Here is a 24,865-nt window from a genome sequence, read left to right on the forward strand (position 1 = left end):
TATATTGAAATCTTCCGACATTCTTCTTTACAAATCTTCATTTTGTACTTCTAATTAGTGACAGTTTTGATCTCTCCGCTGTGTTTCAGCGTGCGTCACTTCTGAGCGGCGCATGCACAAAGCTGACCTCCATACGTCATTCCCCAAGAACTGCTTCATTTACAACAGTGAGTGCAAGCTAGATTAAAGTCATTATTATGTTTTGAATATGGATATATTTCTTACAAAAACAAATCGATTTGCTACAGGAGGCCTTTGTTCACCCCTGGAGCCATGTGAGACACTTTTTAATCAATGCATAAGCTCTCTATTAAACTTCTCAAGGACTGATGCAGTGCAACACTCGCTGAGTGCCATCAAACAGCTTGAAAGATCAAAGACAATTTTTTAAATAACACCGACTGGATTTGTCTGAAAGAAGAAAGTCATATACACCTATAGGATTTATTTCAGGGTGAGTAATATATGGCTTAATTTTCATTTTTGGGTGAACTAACCCTTTAATATATGACTAAAATTATGTACATGACTTAAAATTAAGCATTCCATTTAGGAACAGGTTACTAGCAAAGATTAGTACAGATTCATTTGATATACTGTTGTGAAGTTGCACTGCTGTTCATCATCCAGTTCAGTTTTGAGAAAAAAAAAAAATCATCCTTTAAACAATTCAACCCTAAAATTGTGCATAAAAACAACAATAAGTAGGCAAGTTGTTTTTTTAATTTATTTACATTTTTAATATTTCTTCCATCTTCCACTTCTTCAAATCACAGACTTTCCATCAGACACAGGTCTTGCTTGATTAAAATCAGCATGAAATGAAAATTTGTCCTATATATTTTCTAAATGCATGCTATTGATCTTATTTTCTTTTATTTATTATTCCTCCAAGCATACGTTTATTTAGACTGATAACTCTTGACTGAAGTTATCTAGATCAGCTCACGTTTTTAAATAAGTACGAAGCACTGTCTTTCTATTTAATTAAATTTACAGAAAAATAGATCGGAAATCTCTCTCTTTCCTGTTTCATGAAGTCACAAACATGACAAAAGCACATTTCTCCACTCTTAATCAACATTGATGTCTATATGCTAACTTGGACAAACACTTGCCCACAGCACAAAATTGTACATAACACACAAAAGACAAAAACTAATGCAATTAAAACAAAACTGCTATACAGTGAGACGAAAATGTACAAAAGGATAACAGCTAAAATGAGCATTTCAACAAATCACTCATCTCACCATGAACAGTTTCTATCTATTCAACACTGTAGCATAAAACATTTTTACACTGGAGTCACAGGGTTGAGTTCTGAGGGAGTGTGTGTATGGTTTGTGTGTTTGCCCCGTGACAGGCCCGTGTCTCCACTCTACCCATCCCATCTGTTTGAAGAAGCCTCTCCACTGACTGCTTGTGTATCCGCTGAAGAGTCTCTCCGTGCAGCTCACCGCCCCCTCCGGACCACGACCCCCCGCTATACCTGTCCCCCACACAACCCTTCCCCCGCCACCCACACACACACACACACACACACACACACAGAGACAGCGAAATGGACAGAAGCAAACACACGACAGATGGACGGATGATAATGCAGAAGTGAGAAACAGCAAAAAGAATTCAAATAATACAAAAATCTCTGTAAAACATTCCATTAGCTGATGTAACAAGAACAAACAATGAATAATGTATTTATTAATCTCTGTTAAAGTTCATGCAAATGTAATTATTCTTTGTTAGTTCATGTTAATTCACAGTGCATTAACTAATATTAACAAGCACAAAGTTTGGTTTTAATAATGCATTAGTAATTTGAAAATGTCAGTGTTCTGTTCAAAAAGGTTTTACATAATTGAAGCCATAAAACAAATACAATTAAATTAATTATAAATAAATTTAATTCAAATAATGGAATAAAAAAAAAAAAAAATTAAATAGCCCAATTAATCAATCAACCAGTCATACAAACACATAAAATTAAAATACTTTATTATAAGACTACTCTAATCATTTAGCACAATGAAACAAATCTAAGTATCATGCATACTATTACCCTTTAATAAAAATCATTTTTCCAATTAAAGGAAGGAAGGAAGAAAGAGAGAATATAAGGAAGAGAGATGAGCAATTATTGAAAACGAGAACGATTTAAAGAGAAGGAACAGGAATAATCTCCATGGAATCTAATCACACATGCAGTGTAACCTCCAAACAACCCACAGATCCTGGCTCAGTCCTCCAACTGCTCTAATATCATCAGTTTGACCCAGCAGCACTTGGCTACAGTGACAACAGCAGCTTTCAGTACAGCGTGTGTGCTCAGTCTACAGTCAGTGGTGACAGAGGCCCAAGTAAATCTCTCTTCATAAACAGAGCTATCCTGATTACTGATATAGAATATTATAGAACCACAACGATAGGTTGTGTGCATGTGTGTGTGTAGAATCCAGTTAAAATCCAGCAGTGTTTCTCACTTTTAACTGATCCAGGATCAGAGGACAGCCAATGCCAGGCACACAGATCTGTGCTCTGATTTATTTAAATTCACTGTACATGTGCTAAAAGCCCTCTTCAGACAAAACTAGTTTACCTGGTCTAGTTAGTTCAATTTGTGTTTGACAGACATACTTATAATTTTGTTCCTGTCTGAAGCGACCATATGTTCTACACAATCATACAAATACATACACTAAATAAAAAATAAAAAAAATTATACAGTATAGTATACAGATAATATATTCACAAATGTCTGCAGAAAACTGATAAGGTGCCGATTTTGAATTATTATTATTTTTCTGAATAAAATAACAGTTGGTGGTTCAAGTACAGCTGGCACCTCATCTTACAGAAAAAAAGAAAATTACATTCAATCAAAATAAAATCACTGACTGCTCAGAACAGCTACTATAGCATTTTTAATATTGTATCCCTTCCCTATAATAATTCTAATAATCTATATATAATCTACAGAGATCCCAATCCAGTCTGAATTAGTACATAAAATCACAATGGCGCCTTCACTAAATGGTCAATTAAAAGAATATCCTTGACCAAATATTACAATAACTACTACTCTAATGACTGTGGCATCATGGGAGATATGATTTTGGTCACAGTTTTACTTCAGAGTATCTGAATCAAATGCTTCCTTTTTATGAAATTGAAGCTGTGATTAAAATAATAACAAGTGGAAGCTAAAACTGAAGCTACAACAGCTTGAATCCACCAAAGGGAAGTTCAGTTGTCTTTGATACATCACATTTCTGCATGCTGACCCAAGAACAATTCTATTTAATGGAGTATAATCTCAAGAAGCAATGATATTTGGGACAGTGTATCCACAAGAGTGACAGAGAGAAATAGTGAGAAAAAGAGAGATACAGTGCTTCATAAGTAGTCATGTATTGAGGCTACCCATCTCCTGTTGCCTAGCAACTGCAGCAAGCAGTTAAATGGTCCTATGGGTTAAATGGGTTTGAGGAGCACTGCAGCACTTTTACTGAAGCCTTCTTACAGGTCTTTACTTCACCAATCATCATCAGCAGCACTATCTACACACCCTACCTACTGGTATTCAAGCCAGTTCATGTAGAACATAATGTAGGATTATGCATAAATAGAGTACAATATGAATCAGTGCGACACTATGAATCAAAAGTGAGACGTTTCTTGTTCCATCCGCATTTAGCAGAAGTATAGACAGCTCATCATAGATGAACAGAAACCTGAAGCATTTCAAAATTCTTTCCTATTTAAGGCATTTCTGGCAGTTTGGTATCAGCTGAACTGAACAAGAACATTCAGAATTGTATTTATTTATTAATAATTGATTTATTCCCAGAGTTTGGTATTTTGAAGCTTAAGAAAAAGCAAGATCTAAAAAATAAAAAATTAAAAAAAAAAGCTAAGAAAATGCAGCTCACATCATGTGTTGAAGTACGTGAAAGCTTTAAATTTACTTCACATTTAACTTCAATCATAACTTTCTCCTTTCAGTCCAAAACTTGGCTGAGTGAGTGGAAAGCATATGCATATTCCAATGTGTTTTACAGCAGAAGACCAATTAAATTGCTGGCCAGAGGGAATTCACTGCATTAACATCGATCAGACTCATACAATAGCATCAATACCCAGTAAGGTCAATACTGAAAAAACTTCAGCCATAGTTCCACTGGGCTGCCTAAAAAAGGGGTCTGCCCTGACCCTGACGCCTTTCTGTGCACTTCAAGAAAAGAGAACCTGATGTGTTTCAAGTGGTTTGTAAAACATCTCATATCATGAATGAAGTCATTGAGATAAAGTTTCCGGTAGTGACTGTTCATTCTTTACCAACTCTGTTTCATTTGTAATAAGTCTTGTGAAATATTATTACAATTTAAAATAACTGTTTTCTATTTTAATGCAATTTTAAATGTAATTTATTCCTGTGGTGTTAAAGCTGAATTTTTAGCATCATTACTGTCACAGTAATGATGCCACACGATGTCACATGATCCTTCAGAAATCATTCTAATATACTGATTTGCGGTTTAAGAAATATTTATTATCATTATCAGTGTTCATAATTAAACTTTGTGCTTAATATTTCTTTTCAGGATTATTTGATGAATAAAAAGTTCAAATGAATAGAATTTATATTTGAATTTTATTACCTTTCTAAATGTCTTTAAAATGTCTTTATATATATATATATATATTTATATATATATATATATATATATATATATATATATATATATATATATATATATATATATATATATATATATATATATATATATATATATCTTACAAACCCCAAACTTTTGACCTGCATCACATAAAAATATATTGTCAGGTAAAGTAGGCTAATTGTACACCTCACTGCAGAGTATCCTGTCTTTGTCAACTCAGGTAAGGCCAGTAGCTGTGCTTAAAAAGAGCCCTTGTGTCCTAACATACTTGCATTTCAATTAAAAAGTGTGACTGATAGCCTGGGGAAGCTTTTAACCTAGCTGGCTCACTCTGAGATTGCCCATTTTTTAATATGCGACTGACAGTGTTCCCAGTGGTGAACCTGACTTCACTTTAATACCTAAACACCTGCAGATTCGCCTCTCTCACTTCACCCTGTGCAGCTCAGCAGCACTGATTCGGCCTCCACTCACAGCTGGACCATCTGTGAATATTTCAGTCTGAAGCTAAAAATGATCTTAAAAGAGACACTTCACCCCAAAACGAAATTCTGTCAGAGCCCTAGTTCTCCAATCTCATTCATGTTTTTGAACATTTCTTCTTCCTGTAAGCGGGTTTAGTGTGCTAAATTTCTGACACTTCTCATGTCAACAATCATTTGAGAGGGTCTGTTCTAGGGATGCACAATATATCTGTAGCTTTTCGGTTATAGGCCATATTGAATTTAATGCAGAGGCTATGAAAGATAGACAGTCCTTACAACATACTGTATAAAGGTACTTGATTAAAGTTTTTATTTTTTCAGCTGAACACTTATTATTAGTATAGTTAAACTAGGGTACAGTCAATTAGATAGACTACACTTCTACCCCTCAAAAAAAAAAAATGTTTTTTTTCCTGTTTAAAGTTTATTGGCAGATATTAGAGATTGTTAATTAATCAGTACAAGTCTCTAATGGATATTTAATTGCTCTAGTTTACTTACTCTAGTTTTACATTTAAAAGTGCCTCCTCATCTAATGGTCACTTTAAATCTTTAAAAACACTGATTATTTAATAACACTAGTAAATCTTTAGCATAGCTCAAAAATATATATTATTTTTTTCATAATTAACATTATTAAGTGATGTTAACTGAACTTGCTTGTAGCAATTGGATTTATTTTTTAGACAAAATAGTATAAACTTTTATTATCATCCATGACTTAATGGAATATTTACTGTAATATAATATCAGCATATTTTTATATTAGTGTGCGTTAGTCTGTTCCTTACACAAGCTACAGGTATTTTTATAGTTATATAGCAGTAATATAGCAGTTGTATTGGCCAGTCCAATTAATCTCTGAATATTTAGCCAATTTTAGATTAGCTGGATCACCCTGTAACCAGGACAAATTGATAGACTGTTAAAGAAAAACACACGCTTTCTATTTTCAACTGCTTCAGTATATGTTTTGGCAATTTCATTTAAGTTTAGCAAACACTAAGGCTGTATATAAGACAGCTCATTCATATTACTATGAATGGGAGAAAGTGCTATGTACAATATGGCAGAAGTCCCGCCTCCTAAATAAAAGAGCCAAACTGGAACTGGTATTGCATCACTACCTAGGCTCTGTTTCCAATAAAAACAGATCGCATAATATGCGACTTGGCAGGGGCAACCTGAAATACATGCTTTTTAACGCTGTTGAACATGAGAAACAACATTTATGAAACGGTTCATGTCAGATTTTGTTGGTGATTTGAAATATATTTCAGTATTTCCCCATTCAAGTAAACAGGAGTTGGTCTTTCATGCCTGAAATAGCTATCTGGAGGAGTTGCAAATATGGCCACCAAGTGAAATTACCTCCCTTGAAAAGGATTTTGGTATCTTTTATTTGATAATATTGCCACTCTGCTTTTTAGATAATGTCATGACTCACAAGGCATTAAAAAAAATGACAGATCACAGAATTTTTATTTTAGGGTGAACTATGTAGACTATTGGAAAGAAGAAATGCCCAGTCTAAAAGCATGGCAGAACTACTTAGTATGTGGAAGTTGTCAGCAAGGTTGATATTTGGACAGCGCAGCTCGGGTTGGTTTTTCCTGGAGAAAGGGCTGCACTCTTGTGTTCTCTGTACTGACAGCACTCTCAGACTGTGGTCTTTGAATCATTGTCAGACATCATGATAACGCTGAGAACCCAAACACAGGGATACAAGGAGGAATTCGACATGTTGATAGATTTGTGACAGGATCCCGCACTCAAAGAACTAGCACAGTTAAGTGGAGGCCTAGGTAGTTGACATACATTGCAGGTAAATGTTGATATCTCAGATTTACAGATCCCCTTGAAATTCTCTTAAGTTCTCACAGATGTGGGCGACCAAGATGGAAAAAGCAGAGACTGTTTACATAAAAACAGATGATGAACTAAAGTAGTCCTAACACCGCTCCTACTATGATCTATATAAAGCAGAGTGAGTTTCTTCTGCCCATTTAAACGATGTTAACTTTCAGTTGAATTCAGCATAACATAAAAATCTTACTGCATAAGAGGCTAGAAGAAACTGCTAAAATAAGACCAAGAGCAATTAACATATACAAATTCTTTAAAATAGTCTTTATTCTCAAATTCACTTGCAATACGCCAGGATTGCTGGTCCACGTCAAAAGAGTCTTTACGAATTTCTCAGCTATGCCACAGGCCACATGATTTGAAGTATCATTTAGGTGCCTTAGCAAGCCATGGCCTAATGGTTAGAGTCAGACTTGTAACCTAAAGTCTGAGTAGGGATTGCAGGTGGGAGTAAATGACTAGTGTTCACCCCCTGCTCCCTGGGCACCAGTCCTACTCAGTATGGGACATGATACTTGGCTAAACGTCACTTTCTCTTAGCAAGCACCATTAAACACTTTGAGTCCTTGAAGTGTCTATCTAACTGCAGCTCACTGATGGAGTGAGATCTCTCTTGTTATTGCCCATTTAAAAGTAAGGCCAACTAAAACAAGATGGTCCCCACAGGACCCCCAGCCAGCCAGTTTCAGATGCTCAGTTGGTGGCTGCCTCTCCTGTCTTCCTAACCCTTTTTCCAACTTCCAACAGATGCTTCAACCGGCAGACACACATCAAATTCAGTGCTGGCTATCATCAAACAAAGAGCACCTGAACTGCCAGCTCATGGGGTGAAGGTCAAAACTCTTCTAGAAACCATCTCATTTAGCTTGAGTATTTTCAGGCCATCGACACTGAAAACTGACAATGGCATAAATATTGAAAGGACTGAAGTTTTAATTTAGGGGATAGAGTGAATAAGGTCCAGCAGAAGGGAATATCAAGCCTCATGCATCTTGTCCTTGAGGACACTGGAGTCACAAAGGTCAGACATGTTTATTCTAAATAAAAGGATCCTGTTCTGCAGTAAATAATCTTGAAGTGTCAATAGAGCAGGAACCCTCCCTCGGGTGGCTTGGAAAACACCGCCATGATCTAATCTTGTTGAAAGCACTGGGAGAGGCTAACAGCATTCAGGACTAAATTGAGTTTCAAATGTACTTGCTTAACATGGAGGCCCTTTTACAGGCAGTTGAATGTCCTTATTGCATTATTTCACACATTCTCTTCCTGCAATGTGGCTCTCGGCAGACCTTTTTATTAGGTCCCATAAGCTAAGCAGATGGCCCTTGTAGGGCTCTTCTATCCATGTATAATTGGCTCTCAACATTCATTAGCTGGTTGAAACATCACCAATCACCTATTGACTATTCAGATCTATTGACTATTCTATCAAAATTGATAGCCTGAATGAACTGTAAGTCGCTTTGGATAAAATTGTCTGCTAAATGAATTTCTATTTGATTAATTTCTATTTGCGTTGATGTTAAAAGAACTGATTGTGATAGTGACAGAGGCTAGAAAAATTGGAAATATGACTGGACTACATTCACACAGTCAGTGTTGACTTGTACCTACTAACAGATATGAATTTCAATTGGTCCTTTGATGTAAATTATTATTTTCCAATCTGGGACCCAAGCAAGAATCAGTTGATTCTCAAAATGCAGGTGTGTGTCCTAAAAACTGAAGAGAGTCAGTTTGGTTATTGAATGTGGTTGTCAGTCCAGTGTGTAACCAAAATATGTATGAACAGAAGCATATTAAGCATTCTTAAGAAGAAGTCATGTAGTGAAACTTAAAAGCTCAGAATAATGTTTTCGGGTAAAAATTAAAACATTTTTTAAATAGTTAAAAAAAAACATCTCATTAAGAAACCACATCCAGATCCTAGTAAACTGGCAAAAAACAAAACGCATTTCAAATCTTCTTATGTCTAAAATTTTATAAAAAGTTCTTTAGTCCTTGCTGAAAAATCTATGAACAATTTCAGTCATGTTTCAGGCCTCATCATTGCACAGAAACTGCACTTGTTAAAATTACAAATGCCCTGCTTCATGCATCAGTGGCTTAGATCCTACTTGTCGGACTGTTACCACATTGTTTACTTAAACGTGGAATCATGTCAACTAATGCCAATAAAGTTTGGAGTGCCACAGGGATCTGTCTTAGGCCTGCAGCTATTTTATATATACATGTTGCCCCTTGTTAATATTGTGAGAAAATTTGGGGTTAGTTTCCATTGTTATGCTGATGATACTCAATTATACATTTCAACAAAACCAGATGAAGCTTCTAATTTATCTAAGCTAACAAGAGTTCATTCATTCATGACCTCAACACTGGACTATTGTAATGCATGCACTGCTAGGTGGTTGTCCTGCATCTTCAACAAACAAGCTACAGGTAGTCTAAAATGCAGCGGCTATAGTCCTTACCAGGTCAAGAAAATATGATCATATTACCCCAGTTTGTAACAATCTCTACACTGGCTACATATTAAGTTCTGTATCAGTTACAAAATATTACTTCTTATAAGGCCATAAATGGTTTAGCTCCTGCATGCCTAACCAGTTTTCTATCATGCTACAATCCATCACACTCCTTAAGGTCTCAAACCTCTGGACTTTTGGTAGTATCGATCACAGCAAAGTCCACTAAAGGAGGTAGAGCTTTTTCACATTTGTCTCCCAAACTCTGATCGCAACATATAATCTTTGCTGTTAATTAGTGCTGCCCCAATTTTTTTTTTTTTAATTTCGAATATTCGTTGAATTTCAAATAAAAAAATTTGCCGCGTCCACACAACTTTCAGAGGCGGACGAGCTCGACACATTCACCTTGTATTTGCGCACGTGAAATAAATGACATAATGCGGATGGTGTGTGGACAGCCGCAGTATACTTTATCAGTGGTGCACGAGATGCGATGACGATTTAAGTGTCATTGCATTATAAGGTTTTTGTTAGCCTATCCAGTTGAAGCCACAAGAAAAAAAGAGAACATCAATGTGGAGAAGATCTTGACTCGAGCCATGTTAAATTAATGTAATTTAATCTTTTTTAAAACATATCTCGAGACTTTATGGTGGGTTTTTTTTGTTCCCCATCCCACTACATCTCAAGTTTTTAAATACATGACGCTGTTTTGTTTATAGTTGTTTAAGCAACTTAATTAATTGTAATTGGTTTATAAACATTATTTTAAAAATTATGTATTTTTATGTTTTGGAAAAATGTGCATTAGTAATATTTTGCTCGATTCGCCATCTTGTGGCCTCAGGAGAGAATCAAAAAGCTTTTCTTCACCCTAACTGAAATTGTGCATTTTAAATTTGAATATAATTCGAATTTTGATAATATTTAAGTACAAAATTCAAATGTAGTTTTTCAGCTATTTTGACAGACCTACTGTTAATATTGTTCAACGTTTGTTTGAATACGCCATTAACTAACTGCATGATTTTTCCTATACATTTCTGCCATATGGGCATCACATTGACAAACTGATCAACTACTCCTAAATGTAACATAGAAACTTTTCTGTGAAGCTGCTTTGCAATGACTTGTTTGATGAAAATCACTGTACAAATAAACGTGAATTGAACTGAAAAATTCTTATGAATCCTTCTCCAGAAAACCGATCGACCAGGAGTCATGAGGCCTCTGAATATGGTTAAGAACATAAAATATTTGAACGATTAAATACACAAATATAGTTTGAATATTCAAATAGTGCTGTGGAAATTTAATATCTGAAGGATTAAATAGGTCACAAATCACTTCTGCAAGTGTACAACGCTGTGGTAAATTGCACTGGTTTCTACACGACCAATGCAATTTCAGTGGGACTATTTACATTACACTTATTAAAAAATTTTTTATTGTAGAGGTGGGCATAGATTATTTTTTTTAATCTAGATTAATCTCACTGTGATCTTGAAATTAATCTAGATTGATCTAGATTAAAATGGCTCATTCAAATTCTGCTGACGGCATTCAGAATATGTGTGTTACCCAAATAAAAGTCTTTTAGAAGGGGTTTATCAAGCTAGATGGTGCATTGGAAATGTACATCTCCTGTTTCCAAAATGCATCACAAACTGCTTGAAAAAGCTGTAAACTAATTCCACATTGCACAAGCGGGGACCCGGTGAAGTTTTTACCAGTGGGCCCTGTTTGAAATTGTTTAATTTGTATGTTCGTTTATTTTTATTTATTTGTGCTATTTACACAATGTTTAAGATTTTTTCAAGTTTGTAGGTGTCAAGGTACAGAAACTAAATAATTAAATGTAAAAAAGCACTGGATAGTCTTCAATGTAAAATTAAATATACAATGAAACCTACATTTATTCAGACACCTTCAACATTTCTCACATTATTACAGTTTTGCTATATAGATCAAAAAATATATCTGGTGTCTGAATAATTTTTGGTTTGACTGTTAAAACTACAAAGTAGTCAAGAGCAGTGAGTGATTTTCATTTTCATTTTCTTGGATTAACATTACAGCAGCCAGCAGCTAAATTAGGCGCGGTCACTTTAAGAGACGATGAACGCATCCAATATAATACACATCCCATTTTTCCTCAACTGTTTACTTTCACTTAAGAAATAACTGACAGTTTTTTCGAGCATAATTTCCAAGGTGGATATTTTGACATATTTTGTATGTATTTGTTGACACTAGTGCAAAAATAAGCAAATTCGATGTTCAAGTGTTTTGATCAAAACACTTGAAAACGTTTATTTTTTGCTTCTCGAGTCGCCTTTCTCTGCGTGAGCCCTGAACACTGCGAGTACTGAATCGGGCTCTTTCACATCTTGTTGTTTGTTTCAAACTGCGATTTGTTTTTGTTCGTTCCAGTGCAGAAGAGAGCTCGGTTCAGTGTCGCTGTCCGTTAGGCTGGCCTCAGCCAGTCGGTTTTATAAAATATCAAGCTGAAAGTCATCATAGCTTGCTTAGTATAGACCCAGCTCCCAACCCAACTTTGAAAACCGATTAACGGCGATATTTTTCTTTATCGCCCGATAAGAGTCTGGCGTTAACGCAGCACGTTAACGCCGATAATGGCCCACCACTAGTTTATTGACACTTGACTTATTGTTTTATTCTGAAATGTATTCTGACTAAAATCAAACTTTAAAAGTGCATTGTAAATGTACTTAATGTGATATCACAGAGGGCAAATGGAGATGTCTACCTCTCACATTTTCCTCCTGAAGGAAAACAGCAGTCTCTAATGAGCATCCTCTATAGTCTCAGAAAAATCTCAGTGTTTCAAATTGTACTGAGAATTGCTACGATATCAAAGTCTGCAATTAAAGGTCAAACATTTTAATAAGAAAACAAACATATCTCATCAAAAATTTTCTAAAACGTAAAATATGCTAACTATATTGTATATAGCTGTACTCTTACTGATTGTCAACAATTTTCTAATTTGTCCCATATAGTTGATATTTCAATTGTAAATTACTAAAAACTAACTCTTCTTAGAAACCTCACAGCAATAAAATCTTATTCGTGGCTGATACACACAGCTTCACTCATCTCTACAGTAGAGCACAGCAGTGCCTTGTGTCACTATTGATCATTTATATTTTTCCCCCATCAAAATGAGGCTACGGTCTAAAACATGCCATTCCAAAGCTGCTAAAATGGAGCAAACACATAAATTATTCTCAAAAGAACAGGGTGATGACGTATATGAACTGATGCCATGTTCTCTAATGATTGAGGTTCTTCTATGCGTTTTCATAAACTACTGATCTCCCTGAACACCCACACATACCCCCCCCCCAAACCTTATTTAAGCACTGCTTCATGGAACACTTATGCTATTTATAGAGGCTTTAAAGACCTACACCTTCAGATGTGGTTATGTTCTGCCTTTCCACCGAACATAGCGAGGTGTGAGACACCCCCTGCATCACAAATATATAAATGCAATCACAGTCTGCTTTGATTTACAAGGGCATTTAGACAGAAGGTGAGTGGTTGGAGACATACAAGTGAAATCATCAGGGTGATTTTGAAAGGTGTTAGGTGTACAAATAATGATAACTGCTGTTAAAGAGACTTTCTGTAAGTCTCTGTCAATCGCTAAAACTATAATATCATATCAATCATCACACATATCACTACTGTCTTTCTTCTCACATAATAGTTTTAAACCAAAATCCAATATTTTATATAAATTTACTTTTTTGGTTAAACAGGCATTCAATCACAGAAACTAGTGTACATTAATGATGACTTCAATCCTTCACTCTTAAATATTGTCATTCAACAAAAAATTCTAACACTTATTGATTTCTCACTTTTTCTGCTGACCCTGTTGCTCCCTTATCATTATGTATGCACTTCTTCATCTGTCTGTTCCTCTCTTTCTCTTTCTCAGCTCCATCCAGCTCTTTCCTCAAACTTGTAATTTTGCAATTAAGACTGAGGAGGCAAAAGAGTCTCTCCTAAGCAGCTGGCTCACCATCAAGCTGACAGCAAGAGGAAATCCTCTTTTATTATTTACTCACAGTTTTCCACATGATTAAGCAAGAACCAGATCACAGCCTTGCCTGTATTCCATGGGAATATGTAAACCTTCCTCATAGTCTGTTGTTTTTTTGAATGCACACAAAAATTGCCAGTGAGCGAACAGCTTGTTATTTGTGCTTAATAGCAGATGGAGTCACTGTTACATTAAAAAGTCTTGAATGCAAAATAATTTATTATTTCCTTTGATGTAGGCTACGCAATGACATTTTTCATGGGGAAAGTTAGAAAAGAAATCCATGCAATTGGATGAAAATTTTGCACCAGAGAATTCGCAATATCCCCACATTCAATGTCCACACCTTATATGTGACCCTGGCCTGGACAACAAAACCAGTCTTAAGTGTAAATTTTTCCATATTACTGAGAAAATCACCTTTGAATTTGTCCAAATTCATTCTTAGCAATGCATATTACTAAAAATTAAGTGTCGATATATTTACAGTAGGAAATTTACTCGATATCTTCATTGAACATGATCTTTACTTAATATCTTAAAAATGATTTTGGCATAAAAGAAAAATCTATAATTTTTACCCATACAATGTTTTTTTGGCTAATGCTAGAAATAAGTCCCACCGACTAAAGTTTTGCGGTCCAGGGTAACACATCTCGAGTCAGGGTGACCCAGGAGCTGTAAATATTCAGTGTTGGGGGTAACGCAATAAGATACATAATCAGATTTCTTCTTTAAAGTAACTAGTAAAGTAACTCCTTACTGTTATATTTATTTTAAAATATCTGTTACTTTTTCAGATGAGTTATTCCCATTTTTTCACTGACACCTCTCCTGTCCTCATGTTGAGAGTCGTCCAAAACTTCAGAAGTGTATTTTGGTCTTTATGATTAGTCACAATGTTCTGGAATGTTCCAGAAAGCACTAGAACATAGGTCTTCAACCCTCTTCCAGGGGACTCAATGTCCTGCAGAATTCAGCTCCAAACCTAATCAAACACACCTGAACCAGCAAATCAAGGTCTTCAGGACCTTGAAAAGTCACAGGCCAGGTGAACTTTGCAGGACTGTGGGTCTTCAGGAGCAGGGTTGAGGACCTATGAACTAGAATATTACTGAATATTTCGGAATGTTACAGAAACCATCCTTGGAAAAGTAAAATATCTGTCTAATCTAAATCTAAGTGCAACTGACATATTCACATATGCCAAAACAAACTGAACAAAGGGAAAAAACATCAGACATTAGTTTCCGAAACAAACACCTGCACCAAGCTAGGTATGAAAGCTCCCTTATAGGAACACTTCACCCAAAGCTCTCTACTATTCAACTAAAGTGAATGGAACTGCCAAGATGAAAAAACAGACAAAAATAGCATAAACATTTAGTGCAGTATTCTTTCACAATACACATCAAAAGGAGGAGAAGAAACTGCACAAACTACAATAAACTAATTATGAACGAGATGTATAGTTCCCACACTGTTCTAACAGAGCTTTACTCTTCTAGGCATAATCTTCAGGAGGCACAGACAGCTTTGCTCTCCAGCAGAGAACCTCAGGTTTCAGCATGTCTGAGCATTGCCTTGCAGAAACATTCACTTTCTCCCTCAGCTCCTATTGGGTCCGGTATTCCAGATACAGTCAGGGCTGTTCTTGCAAATCAATAGAGGATTTCAACTGGTTTAGAGAAGATGTGAATAGATAAAGAGCATGTCTGAGAGAAAAAAAAAACTAGGAACAGAGGGAGAGAGGAGAAAGATTGAGTAGTGGGTAAAATCATCATACACTCAACTGTGCACCTGTAATTAGAACAAGAGCTGAAAACTGCGGTGAAAAACGAAAAGTGCAGAACCGCAGAGGCTGTTATTGACCTACCGTGACCTGTAATTGCAGTCACCTTAAAGAACATCCAGTGCCTTTAGTGCGTAAGAGTGAAGCAGGAATTAAAATTACTTTCCCAGGGTAATTTAGCCTCATACAGTGAAGAACACAGCTAGCCACAGGTCTACAGGTACAAATTGCAATGTTAGAAAATGTGCCAAAACGTCACACTTCCAATTCATACTGCTCGTGCAGGAGTTTGAAAAAAGCTATCCGGATGGCCTCTTTGTATTTTCACCATGATTTCATATGAGAAATGCCTAACGTGTTCGTACTCCAATGTGAAAGCCGTCATGCAGAAATTTGATAATTATATTCATGAGACAAATGGGAGGCATGAACATCTGCAATCAGGATATCATATGCTTCAAATCTGAACAAGTGGGCATGTAAAATCAGATTTCTGTTGTCAAAATGATTAGAAAATCTAATTTAAATGAGATATGTACATATTGAAGATTGCCTAATAAGAATATCTGCAGGATCATCTATTTTACCAGTGTGAAAATTTCTGGGTTATTAAACCTTCTAAAGTAATTTCCATTTTACTGTCAAGATGCTTTGTATAATACCATAATATCTACTCTATAAAAATGAAATATACTTGAGGCACAATTGTGAGATTCTCAAGAAAATCACACTGGTGGAAACCTCTGGAAAACTCAAGGCATCCTTCAGAATGGAACTTATAAGTTCATGCAAGACTCTAAACACTGTCAGCGTGTCCTCCAGTAACACCATCACAACAAAAAAGCTCTGATACACGTCAAATATACAATACCGATAGTCCTGGAAAAGGATTTACTGTTGCTGCAAGACACTTACAAATACAACCAAAGGAACTTTACACTTTCAAAGATCTTTCAAAATCTTTAATGAATAAATTCCTACCTTGACACTGAAATCCTTGTTTCCCAAAACCCCTGAAAGAAAAAAAAAACAAGGGTTCATTGAAAAAAATATAAAACCATAGTTTTTAAACATTTAGACTTGAACTACATCAATTTGTGGTTTGGCTGTTGCCTCATGTAGTATGACTCATTTCTTATTTCTTATATTGTCTTATACTCTTGTATTGTCTTGCAACTACATTTTTCATTCATATTTTTACATTTAATTGAACTTTTTACTTTACATACTTTACTTTGGGAAATCAATAAAGCAGTGGCTCGAAACCAAGTGAGCTCCTACCAAAAGCATTTTGGCCATTCTAGGCTTGTTTAGAGTCAGCCGAGTCTACATATGATGCTGTCTAGATAGACAGCACATTAGGTCTTGATACAGTGCACACTTGATCTCCAACAGTAACAGGTACATATCTATGGAAAGCTATTTTAACATTTATTCCTTAAATGAACTAGAATCTGTTTTTATTTTACTGTGCCTATTTTTTGTATTATTCATATATTAGACAAAAGTGTATTTTCCATTGCATTTTTACTAGAAAAGTTTCAAAGTCAATTAATAATAACAGCAAACGAGCAGTCCTGGCAAGTCATTGCGTATAAGAATACATTTTAATACATATACTAGTGCCACATATAAGGATACTAGCATCTCTCTATTAATAAAAAGAAAATGTTATAGCAAAAGGGATATAAAGCACCAGATTTGTTACTAGTAACTAATGAAAAGAGCTCTAAAAGTATCTGTTTAATATGTACACGCATTTCTAAAAAAAAAGTTGCATGTAAATTTGAAGGCTACTGGTTACTACTGGATTATTTCCGAGCAATAAAAAAATAAGAACTAGCAACAGAATAATACTTAGTTTTAATGAATGAATGTTAAAACAGCCTGCCATACACTTCAGTGGGGAATTAACCTAGAGCGCACAAACTCTCTTACCAGATAAAGTCCGTGCAGTGGCTGCAGAAAGTAGGCTGCTTGAAGAAGCGAGCGATAAACTTGTGGTCCTTAACTTCGTGAACGTTTTTCTGTCTCAGGGCACCTTGTCGGGCGAAGCCCCTCATGGGTGCGCTGCTCTCCTCTCCATCGCTGTTCGATTGCTCTGCCATTCTCAACAAGGGGAAAGTTTGCGCGAGCCTGTACACTGGAGTGAGTTGTGCGGACTGCGAACATGTAATGCAAAGCTCCAGACTGCGATGAACTCTGGCGCGATGCTTTGCTTCCCTTCTTACGCACCGGTACACGCACACATACACTGACGCGCTGTTACAAGACTCCTCCCACCCTCCCACGTATTTACATTTGGCAAGCGGAGCTAATTGATAGAGATTCTATCAAACCTCTCTCACATTTACATGAAAAACCTTACCAGCATAATGAGAATGAGACAATGGGAAACACTTATAAATAGGTAATGAAACGCGAGGCTCATGAAAATGTATACTTCAAGAAAAGTGTCAATAATTTTGATACTGATAATGTACAAGAATTAGAACACCTACTCTAAATGATGAAACTTAAATGTGCACTGGGTGTATATATATATATATATATATATATATATATATATATATATATATATATATATATATATATATATATATATATATATTCTAAATAGTTTTTTCATACTATAAGAAATAGCTTTTTACAGAAATATTATTATAATCATTTACAGCCATAAGTCTTGAAAAAGCGATTTATTCTGCATGGAGCCGGTCGCCCCCTCATGGGCACTAACATGTTGACATCACATGACCAGCTGTACTGAACGAACACAAATGTTTCTAAGATTTAATTTGAAAAATAATAAATAAATAAAAAAAGTAAAACAGCTTCGTGTTGATAGATGTCAGTTCACAACCACTGTTAAATTTGGGATGAATATGAATCAGCTAAAAATAGAAATTACAGAGTGCACCTTCAATATTTAATTAATTTAAGCACTGCATATTCATACCTGAAGACTGATTAGACCATATCAAGATAATTAGGAAATCATTCCTACATTTAATTAGCCTGTATTTAATTACATATATCAAATGATAAAATGTGGTAAAATAAGAAAGAATAATTATGTTATACAGGGGTGGAAACACTACAGACAATATGTGGTTTTCAACGGCTGATTCTTATATATTTTTGTTCATCAGAATCCTGAATATGTGGTTAAATTGGACTATATGCATGAAAATGGCTCTTAAAGCAAATCTGTCATTACCTAATATGTAGTACAATGTTGTGAACAAACCCTCAAGATAAAAAACCCATTAATGATGAAACAGTTACAGTTGTCTCAAAGCATTTTCTTAAGGGGTTTTGATGCAGCAGGCCACAGGTTCTCTGATGTCCCCAAAGTCTGAAGCTGCACAGGGAGCCAAGTTATTTCAGCGACTGCTCACATAAATTGACGTCTAAGCTTTGTTACATAAATTTTTGTGTTATGCCCCAGCTGACTCTTTTCAGCAGTTATTTCTTTCCTGTTCTGTGACGCACTGACAAGTAGGAGGCAAGGACAACCAGCGGCTAAGAGTGCACCATGCACTTACCAAGAGAGACTACTGTAAAACCCTCAGAAGGGAGCTTCGACTTCTTGTGCAGATGCTGTCATATATACCTGTTGATCATATCGTGTGATTCTTGCTTGTTGCTGAACTGCTGCACATCAGGGATGCTGCTATCGATTGTATTGGTTATTGACTGTTTCGATGATGAATTGTGAATTTTATAATAAAAACAAGACCAGCATTATTTTATTATGTATTTTTAATGTTTTCAAAATGTTTTAATCCAATTAATTACACAATGTGCAATCGGATTAATCTCAATTAATCTCAAATGAATTAGATTTAATAATTGGTACATCGTGTGCCAATGGTACACTGAAGTCATTATTGTTTTAAATTAAAACACTGAATAGACATTGCAACAACAACAAAAAAGTAGCTTAAAGTGTTAGTTCATCCAAAAATGAAAATTATGTCATTAATAACTCACCCTCATGTCGTTCCAAACCCGTAAGACCTCCGTTCACCTTCGGAACACAGTTCAAGATATTTTAGGTTTAGTCCGAGAGCTTTATGTCCCTCCATTGAAACTGTGTGAACGGTATACTGTCCATGTCCAGAAAGATAATAACACATCATCAGATTAGGCCGTGTGACATCAGAGGATCAGTTAGAATTTGTTGAAGCATCAAAAATACATTTTGGTCCAAAAATAACAAAAATTACGACTATTAAATATTTAGAAATATTTAGATTCAACATACAAAAACACAAATATATTATAATATAGTACTCTAAATATAAACTAAAATAGCCAGTAGGTGAAGGCTAATCGCTGGTTTAAAGAGTGAGCCATTCAGTCTCACTGAATCATTAGCTCAGTCGATTCGTTCAAAACCACGGATTCATTCACTAATGAAACAAGCAGTGCAAATAATTAATAAGATAAAAAAAATTAATTAGATTGCAATAGAATTATTATTATAATTGCGATAAAATGATTTGTAACTAGTTAAAATGAAATACTTTACATTTTACAAAAATGTTTAGTTTTTTTTATTAATGAAATTTTTTTTTTTTTTTGTGTGTAGTAGAAGACAAATGTGATATTTATTGTTATTTATTTTGAATTTTTTTAATAACTTTCTAACAGCTACCATTGGTATTTTCACAATATTTCGAAAACATTTTATTTTGATTAAAAGAAAACATGGAAGCAAATGAAATACCTAGAACGTGGCAAGTAGGCTAAAAGGTTGCAAGGAGAGATGGTAATGTGATAAATACGTTATAAATAGGCTACGTTTCAGCAACATGGTGTAAAACTTATTTATAATAAAATGAAAAGAAACCGGCATTTGTCACATTAAATATGTCAGATAATAACGTTATCACAACCTTTTCACTGTGTAAAAAAAAAAAAAAAAAAAAAAAAAGTTTTTACAACATAGGCTAGTTGTATTTGGTGGGTTATGGCTTTTACAACACTGCAGAAATAGTTCACCCAGATACTAACCATGTCTTTTGAAGCCTGGGTGACTTACTTTCAGCTGTGGAACATAAAATGAGATATTTATAGCAGATTGTCCCAAATGTGTTCCTTGAAAGAAAGGAGATGATTGAGTTTGTAATGACATGATGATAATGTGTAAATTATGAAATATTTTTTATTAATTTTAGTCAACTATCCCTTTAACACCATCTTCACATTCTCTTGTAAATGTACTTTAGATATGCTTTATATTCTTTAAAACGATGCAGCAAAAATTCATCTTTGCTGCAGATGAATTTGCTTATTTTTGCTTCCAGAGCTGTTGTGAAGATCATGTTAAACAGGCCTATATTTTCTCTTGACAACACTGTCTTTTCCTGTGTTAAAGGAGTCAGAGGAAACCGTTAAATGCACTGCAGCATGTGAGATGGACAGAGATCCAACCACTGGTGTCATACGTATTCACATTCATTGTAGAAGTATAGATACTAGGGTTTAAAAAGACTTTTGTAGAGGTTGAAGTATAAACACAAGCTTTTTACTCAAGTAAAAGTGTAAAAGTATTGGTTTAAAAATTCCATTAAGAACAAAAGCTTAGGCCGTACCACCTCCTCAAAAAAACATTTTTCTAAAGGCCATAGTGCCATAATGACTATAATGATATATTAAAATGTTCAGGTTGAAAAATTTGGGATGCACTAGGCTACCTGTTTCAGCCGGATATATGCCCATTGAAAATGAACGCAATTTAGTACAATGCAAATACATTAAAGAACTAGAGATAGGATGACTAGTTGCCTAGCATTGTAATGATGCAAAAATTCAGACTTCAGAGGCATGTCATTAATAACAATTAATGTAATGTAAATGTACATCCAAACTGCAGGAATCTGAGAGGGCAATAGACAACATTGGTGTACCTAGGGCAGGTTTTCCTATTTACAATAAACATTAGTGCTGTCAAAATGAATGATTAATCCAAGTGAAAAAATAAAAATGAAAAATAACCCTGATACCTTTTTGATTGATAGCTTCCTGTATGGGTGTCCATATGTCCAGTGTTGGGTGGTAAGGAGTTACAAAGTTGGTATAGCCTACTTATCACAACATTGTCAATCACGTTGTCAATCGCAAACGCTAATTTATTAAAACGTCTCGCTACCGAACTACCAACAGTAGCTTAATTTGTGGAGGAAAAAGAGAAAGCATCCATTTGGTGAATGAGCCAGTGAGAAATAATAACTTTTAAGTAGGGTCCGGTGCCATTTAGATATATTTAAAATGGTACCGGTGCCTGAACCGATACCATATTTTTCTGACTATAAGTCGCACCTAAGTATAAGTCGCATCAGTCCAAAAATACGTCATGACGAGGAAAAAAAACATATAGAAGTTGCTCTCGACTATAAATCACATTTATTTAGACCCAAAGAACCAAGAGAAAACATGACCGTCTCCAGCCGCGAGAGGGCGCTCTATGTTTTCAGTGTAGATTACAGGAGAACTGAGCAACATCTCCCTCCTCTGGCGGCTGGAGACGGTAATGTTTCTCTTGGTTCATTTCTCTTGGTTCATGTTAAATACATTTTGATAAATAAGTCGCACCTGACTATAAGTCGCAGGACCAGCCAAACTATGAAAAAAGTGCGACTTATAGTCTGGAAAATACGGTACTTAAAAAAAAAAGAGCCACAAAAAAAAAAAAAAAAAAATTATGGATAACATTAAAGAACATTACAGATATTTAAAATAAATCCATAGCTTTCACCTAAGGTGCTCTCATTTCCCAAGTTGTGCTTCCCTCACTCTAAGGCTAATAAATGTATTTCACAATCTGGGTCATTATTAAATACAAAACCACACATAATGTTTCTACTGTATCTCTGTCAATCTCTCTGATATTTAGTTAAAGTAAGTGCTGTCTGTCACTGTCTTTAATCAGTTCTGTATATTACTGTAGGCTCATTCTTTATAAAGTAGCAACAATGTCATTTGTAAAGTACAGTACTATGCTAAAGTCTTAGGCACATTAGTATTTTCACCACAAAAAAAAAGGGTTTTATGCCAGTTATTTATATCTTTTGCTGTAGTGTGTCAGAAGGAAATATCAGTTTGCCATTAATTTTAATAACAATCTAGTGCGATTTTGAATGCACAAGTTGTCTGCCAACGGCAAAATGAATGTTTGGAAATGTAAACTGATATTTTCTACTGACACACTTCAGCAAAATATATAAATAACTGGCGGAACACCATTCTTTTGGGTGAAAATACTAACGTGACGAAGACTTTTGCACAGTTGTGTATGTTTAAAGTACGCATGATTAAATTAAATATATTTAAATAAGTTCAATTTAAGTATGTGTTCATTCATATGTTAGTGTTAAGGGCTTGATTGTTGCAGGAGGAAACAGCTGGGTTAAATGGTTAAATGTAATGTAAATGTTAAATGTCCACATAATGTGCACGATTGTTTCACCTCTATGCCCCGCCTTTCTGAAATGCACAATTTTTACAAAGCTCGTATCTCTGAAAAGAAATGTGTGCTCTGATTGGCCAGCTATCCAGTGCGTTGTGATTGGCCAAATGTTTCAAGCGTCTGATGGAAATGTTACTCCCCTCAACTGTAATGGCGTGTCCCAGGACAAAAACAATAAAACCCATTACAAACGAGGCAGTAGTTGCATTCAGTGGGAACATAATTACTGATTATAATGACTTATACTGTCTTTTTACGTATTGTGTCGGTGATCGGACAAATGACAAACAACAAGTGCTACTCTACACTGTTCAAATCTCGTGTTGCAATCATCAAGCACTAGACTGTCCAAAAAGTGAGGAATGGCCAGCGGTTTGAGTGAGCAGCAGCCAGCGGCTAAAAGGAGGAACAGCTGGCGGATTCGACGAAGGAGTGGCCGTCGGGCTTGCTGCAACCAACAAAATAGTCTCACTTTTACAATGAAACACACAGCTTTTCCACGAAATGGCGCCTGCGGAAACAGAGAGCATAAAATATATGCCTTCTTTCTTTGCGAACATTTGGGCGGCCTTTTGTAAATCTTCCCACATCGTGACATAGACATGTGGGGGGGGTATTTAAATGAGCTGTTGTAGGGAGACGTGGCAGAGTCTTAACTTTGATAAAAAAAAATATCTCTTTGGATTTGAGACTTTAGTCTTTGCAACTTTACAGATCTTTTTCATGAAACAAGAGTTGTAACACTTCAAAGAAAAAGAAAAAATTGAAATCGCATCATATGACCCCTTAAAAAAAAAAAACTGTAATTTACTCCCTCTGATGTTCCAAACCTTAATGTATTTATATTTGTTGCGTAGCATAAAATAAGATATTTCAAGAAACAAATCTTTTTTTTTTTTTTTCTACAATGATCACCAAAATTGTTCTTCAAAATATCTTCCTTTTATGTACCATGGAAGTCACACAGGTTTGGAATAAAAAAAAAAATTAAAAAAAAGGTGTACAAATTTTACTACACATTATTATACTTAAACTGACACCGAGATTAATGATAATTCAGTACTCTGAGATATAGAGCTATTGTTTCTAATAAGGTCTCATAGCCATTTTTAGTGCCATATCTCTGCCTCTCTGCAGTGCCCTGGAGTTAAATGAAATAAGGAGAGTGTAGGTCTTTTCCCTATGGTTGCTTTGGAAATGTCTTCACACAATGATAAATATAGGTTTATCGCATCCTTTAAGGCACTTGAGATTTCTGTTCCGTTACGTGAAGAAAAAAAATCTTCAAAGAATAAGGCACTGATTTGTTCATTCAGATATTTTATGTTTCCTGTACAGTACTTGTTTTCAAATACTTTTTTTGTGTACTCTCTGCATATAATATAAATTATATATATTGGCAATAATAACATTGCCAATATGTACTACAGTGTTGACCCTTGTTCTTCATAACCTCTGCAGTTGACTCTGGTAAGCTGGATATTAGATTCTGGGCCGAATCCTGACTGGTGGTGAGCCATTCTTGCCTTAGTAATTCTCAGAGTTGATCACAGTTTGTGCCTTTCGAGGACTGACCACAGGTTCTCTCTGGGATCAAGATCCAGGGAGCTGCCTGGCCATGGATCCAAAATTTCAATATAACGATCTTCGAGCCACTTCATCACTCTTAATTTGTGACATGGTGCAGAATTATAAGAAAGCCCACCCCTGTGGTTGAAAACCCCATACATGGATGGAGCTTCATCCGAAAAATAACTTTGCACCAGTCTTCTGCTGTCCAATCCTTGTACTTCCTGCAGAATTTCAGGCTTTCCTTGGCATTTTTCTTGGAGAGAAGTTGCTTCTTTGCTGCCCTTCTTGACACCAGGCCGTTGTCCAAAAGTCTTGGCATCACTCTGTGCGCAGATGATTTAACATCAACCTGCTGCCATTCCTGAGCAAGCCCTGCGCTGCCGGAGACATGATTCTGTAGCAGACTCCTCAGGAGGAGACGTCCTGGCACTTGCTGGACACA

General features: G+C 35.5%; 1 protein-coding gene across 2 annotated transcripts in view; it reads right to left on the minus strand.

Annotated features, from left to right (window-relative positions):
• Positions 1-17,631, minus strand: part of LOC113044866 (protein kinase C beta type-like) — a 109,870-nt gene extending 92,239 nt beyond the window's left edge. Inside the window, exons 1-2 of one of the 2 annotated variants that reach the window (XM_026204992.1) lie at positions 17,313-17,631; positions 16,356-16,387 (exon numbers count right to left, since the gene is read on the minus strand). In XM_026204992.1, the coding sequence (XP_026060777.1) occupies positions 16,356-16,387; positions 17,313-17,482 (202 nt within the window). In that variant the 5' untranslated portion in view covers positions 17,483-17,631. The remainder of the gene's footprint in view (positions 1-16,355; positions 16,388-17,312) is intronic. The other variant, XM_026204991.1, reaches the window with a different exon arrangement.
• Between the last annotated feature and the right edge of the window lie 7,234 nt (positions 17,632-24,865).

Source organism: Carassius auratus, chromosome 3 (assembly GCF_003368295.1).
Source record: "Carassius auratus strain Wakin chromosome 3, ASM336829v1, whole genome shotgun sequence".
In the NCBI taxonomy this organism is placed as follows: Eukaryota; Metazoa; Chordata; class Actinopteri; order Cypriniformes; family Cyprinidae; genus Carassius; species Carassius auratus.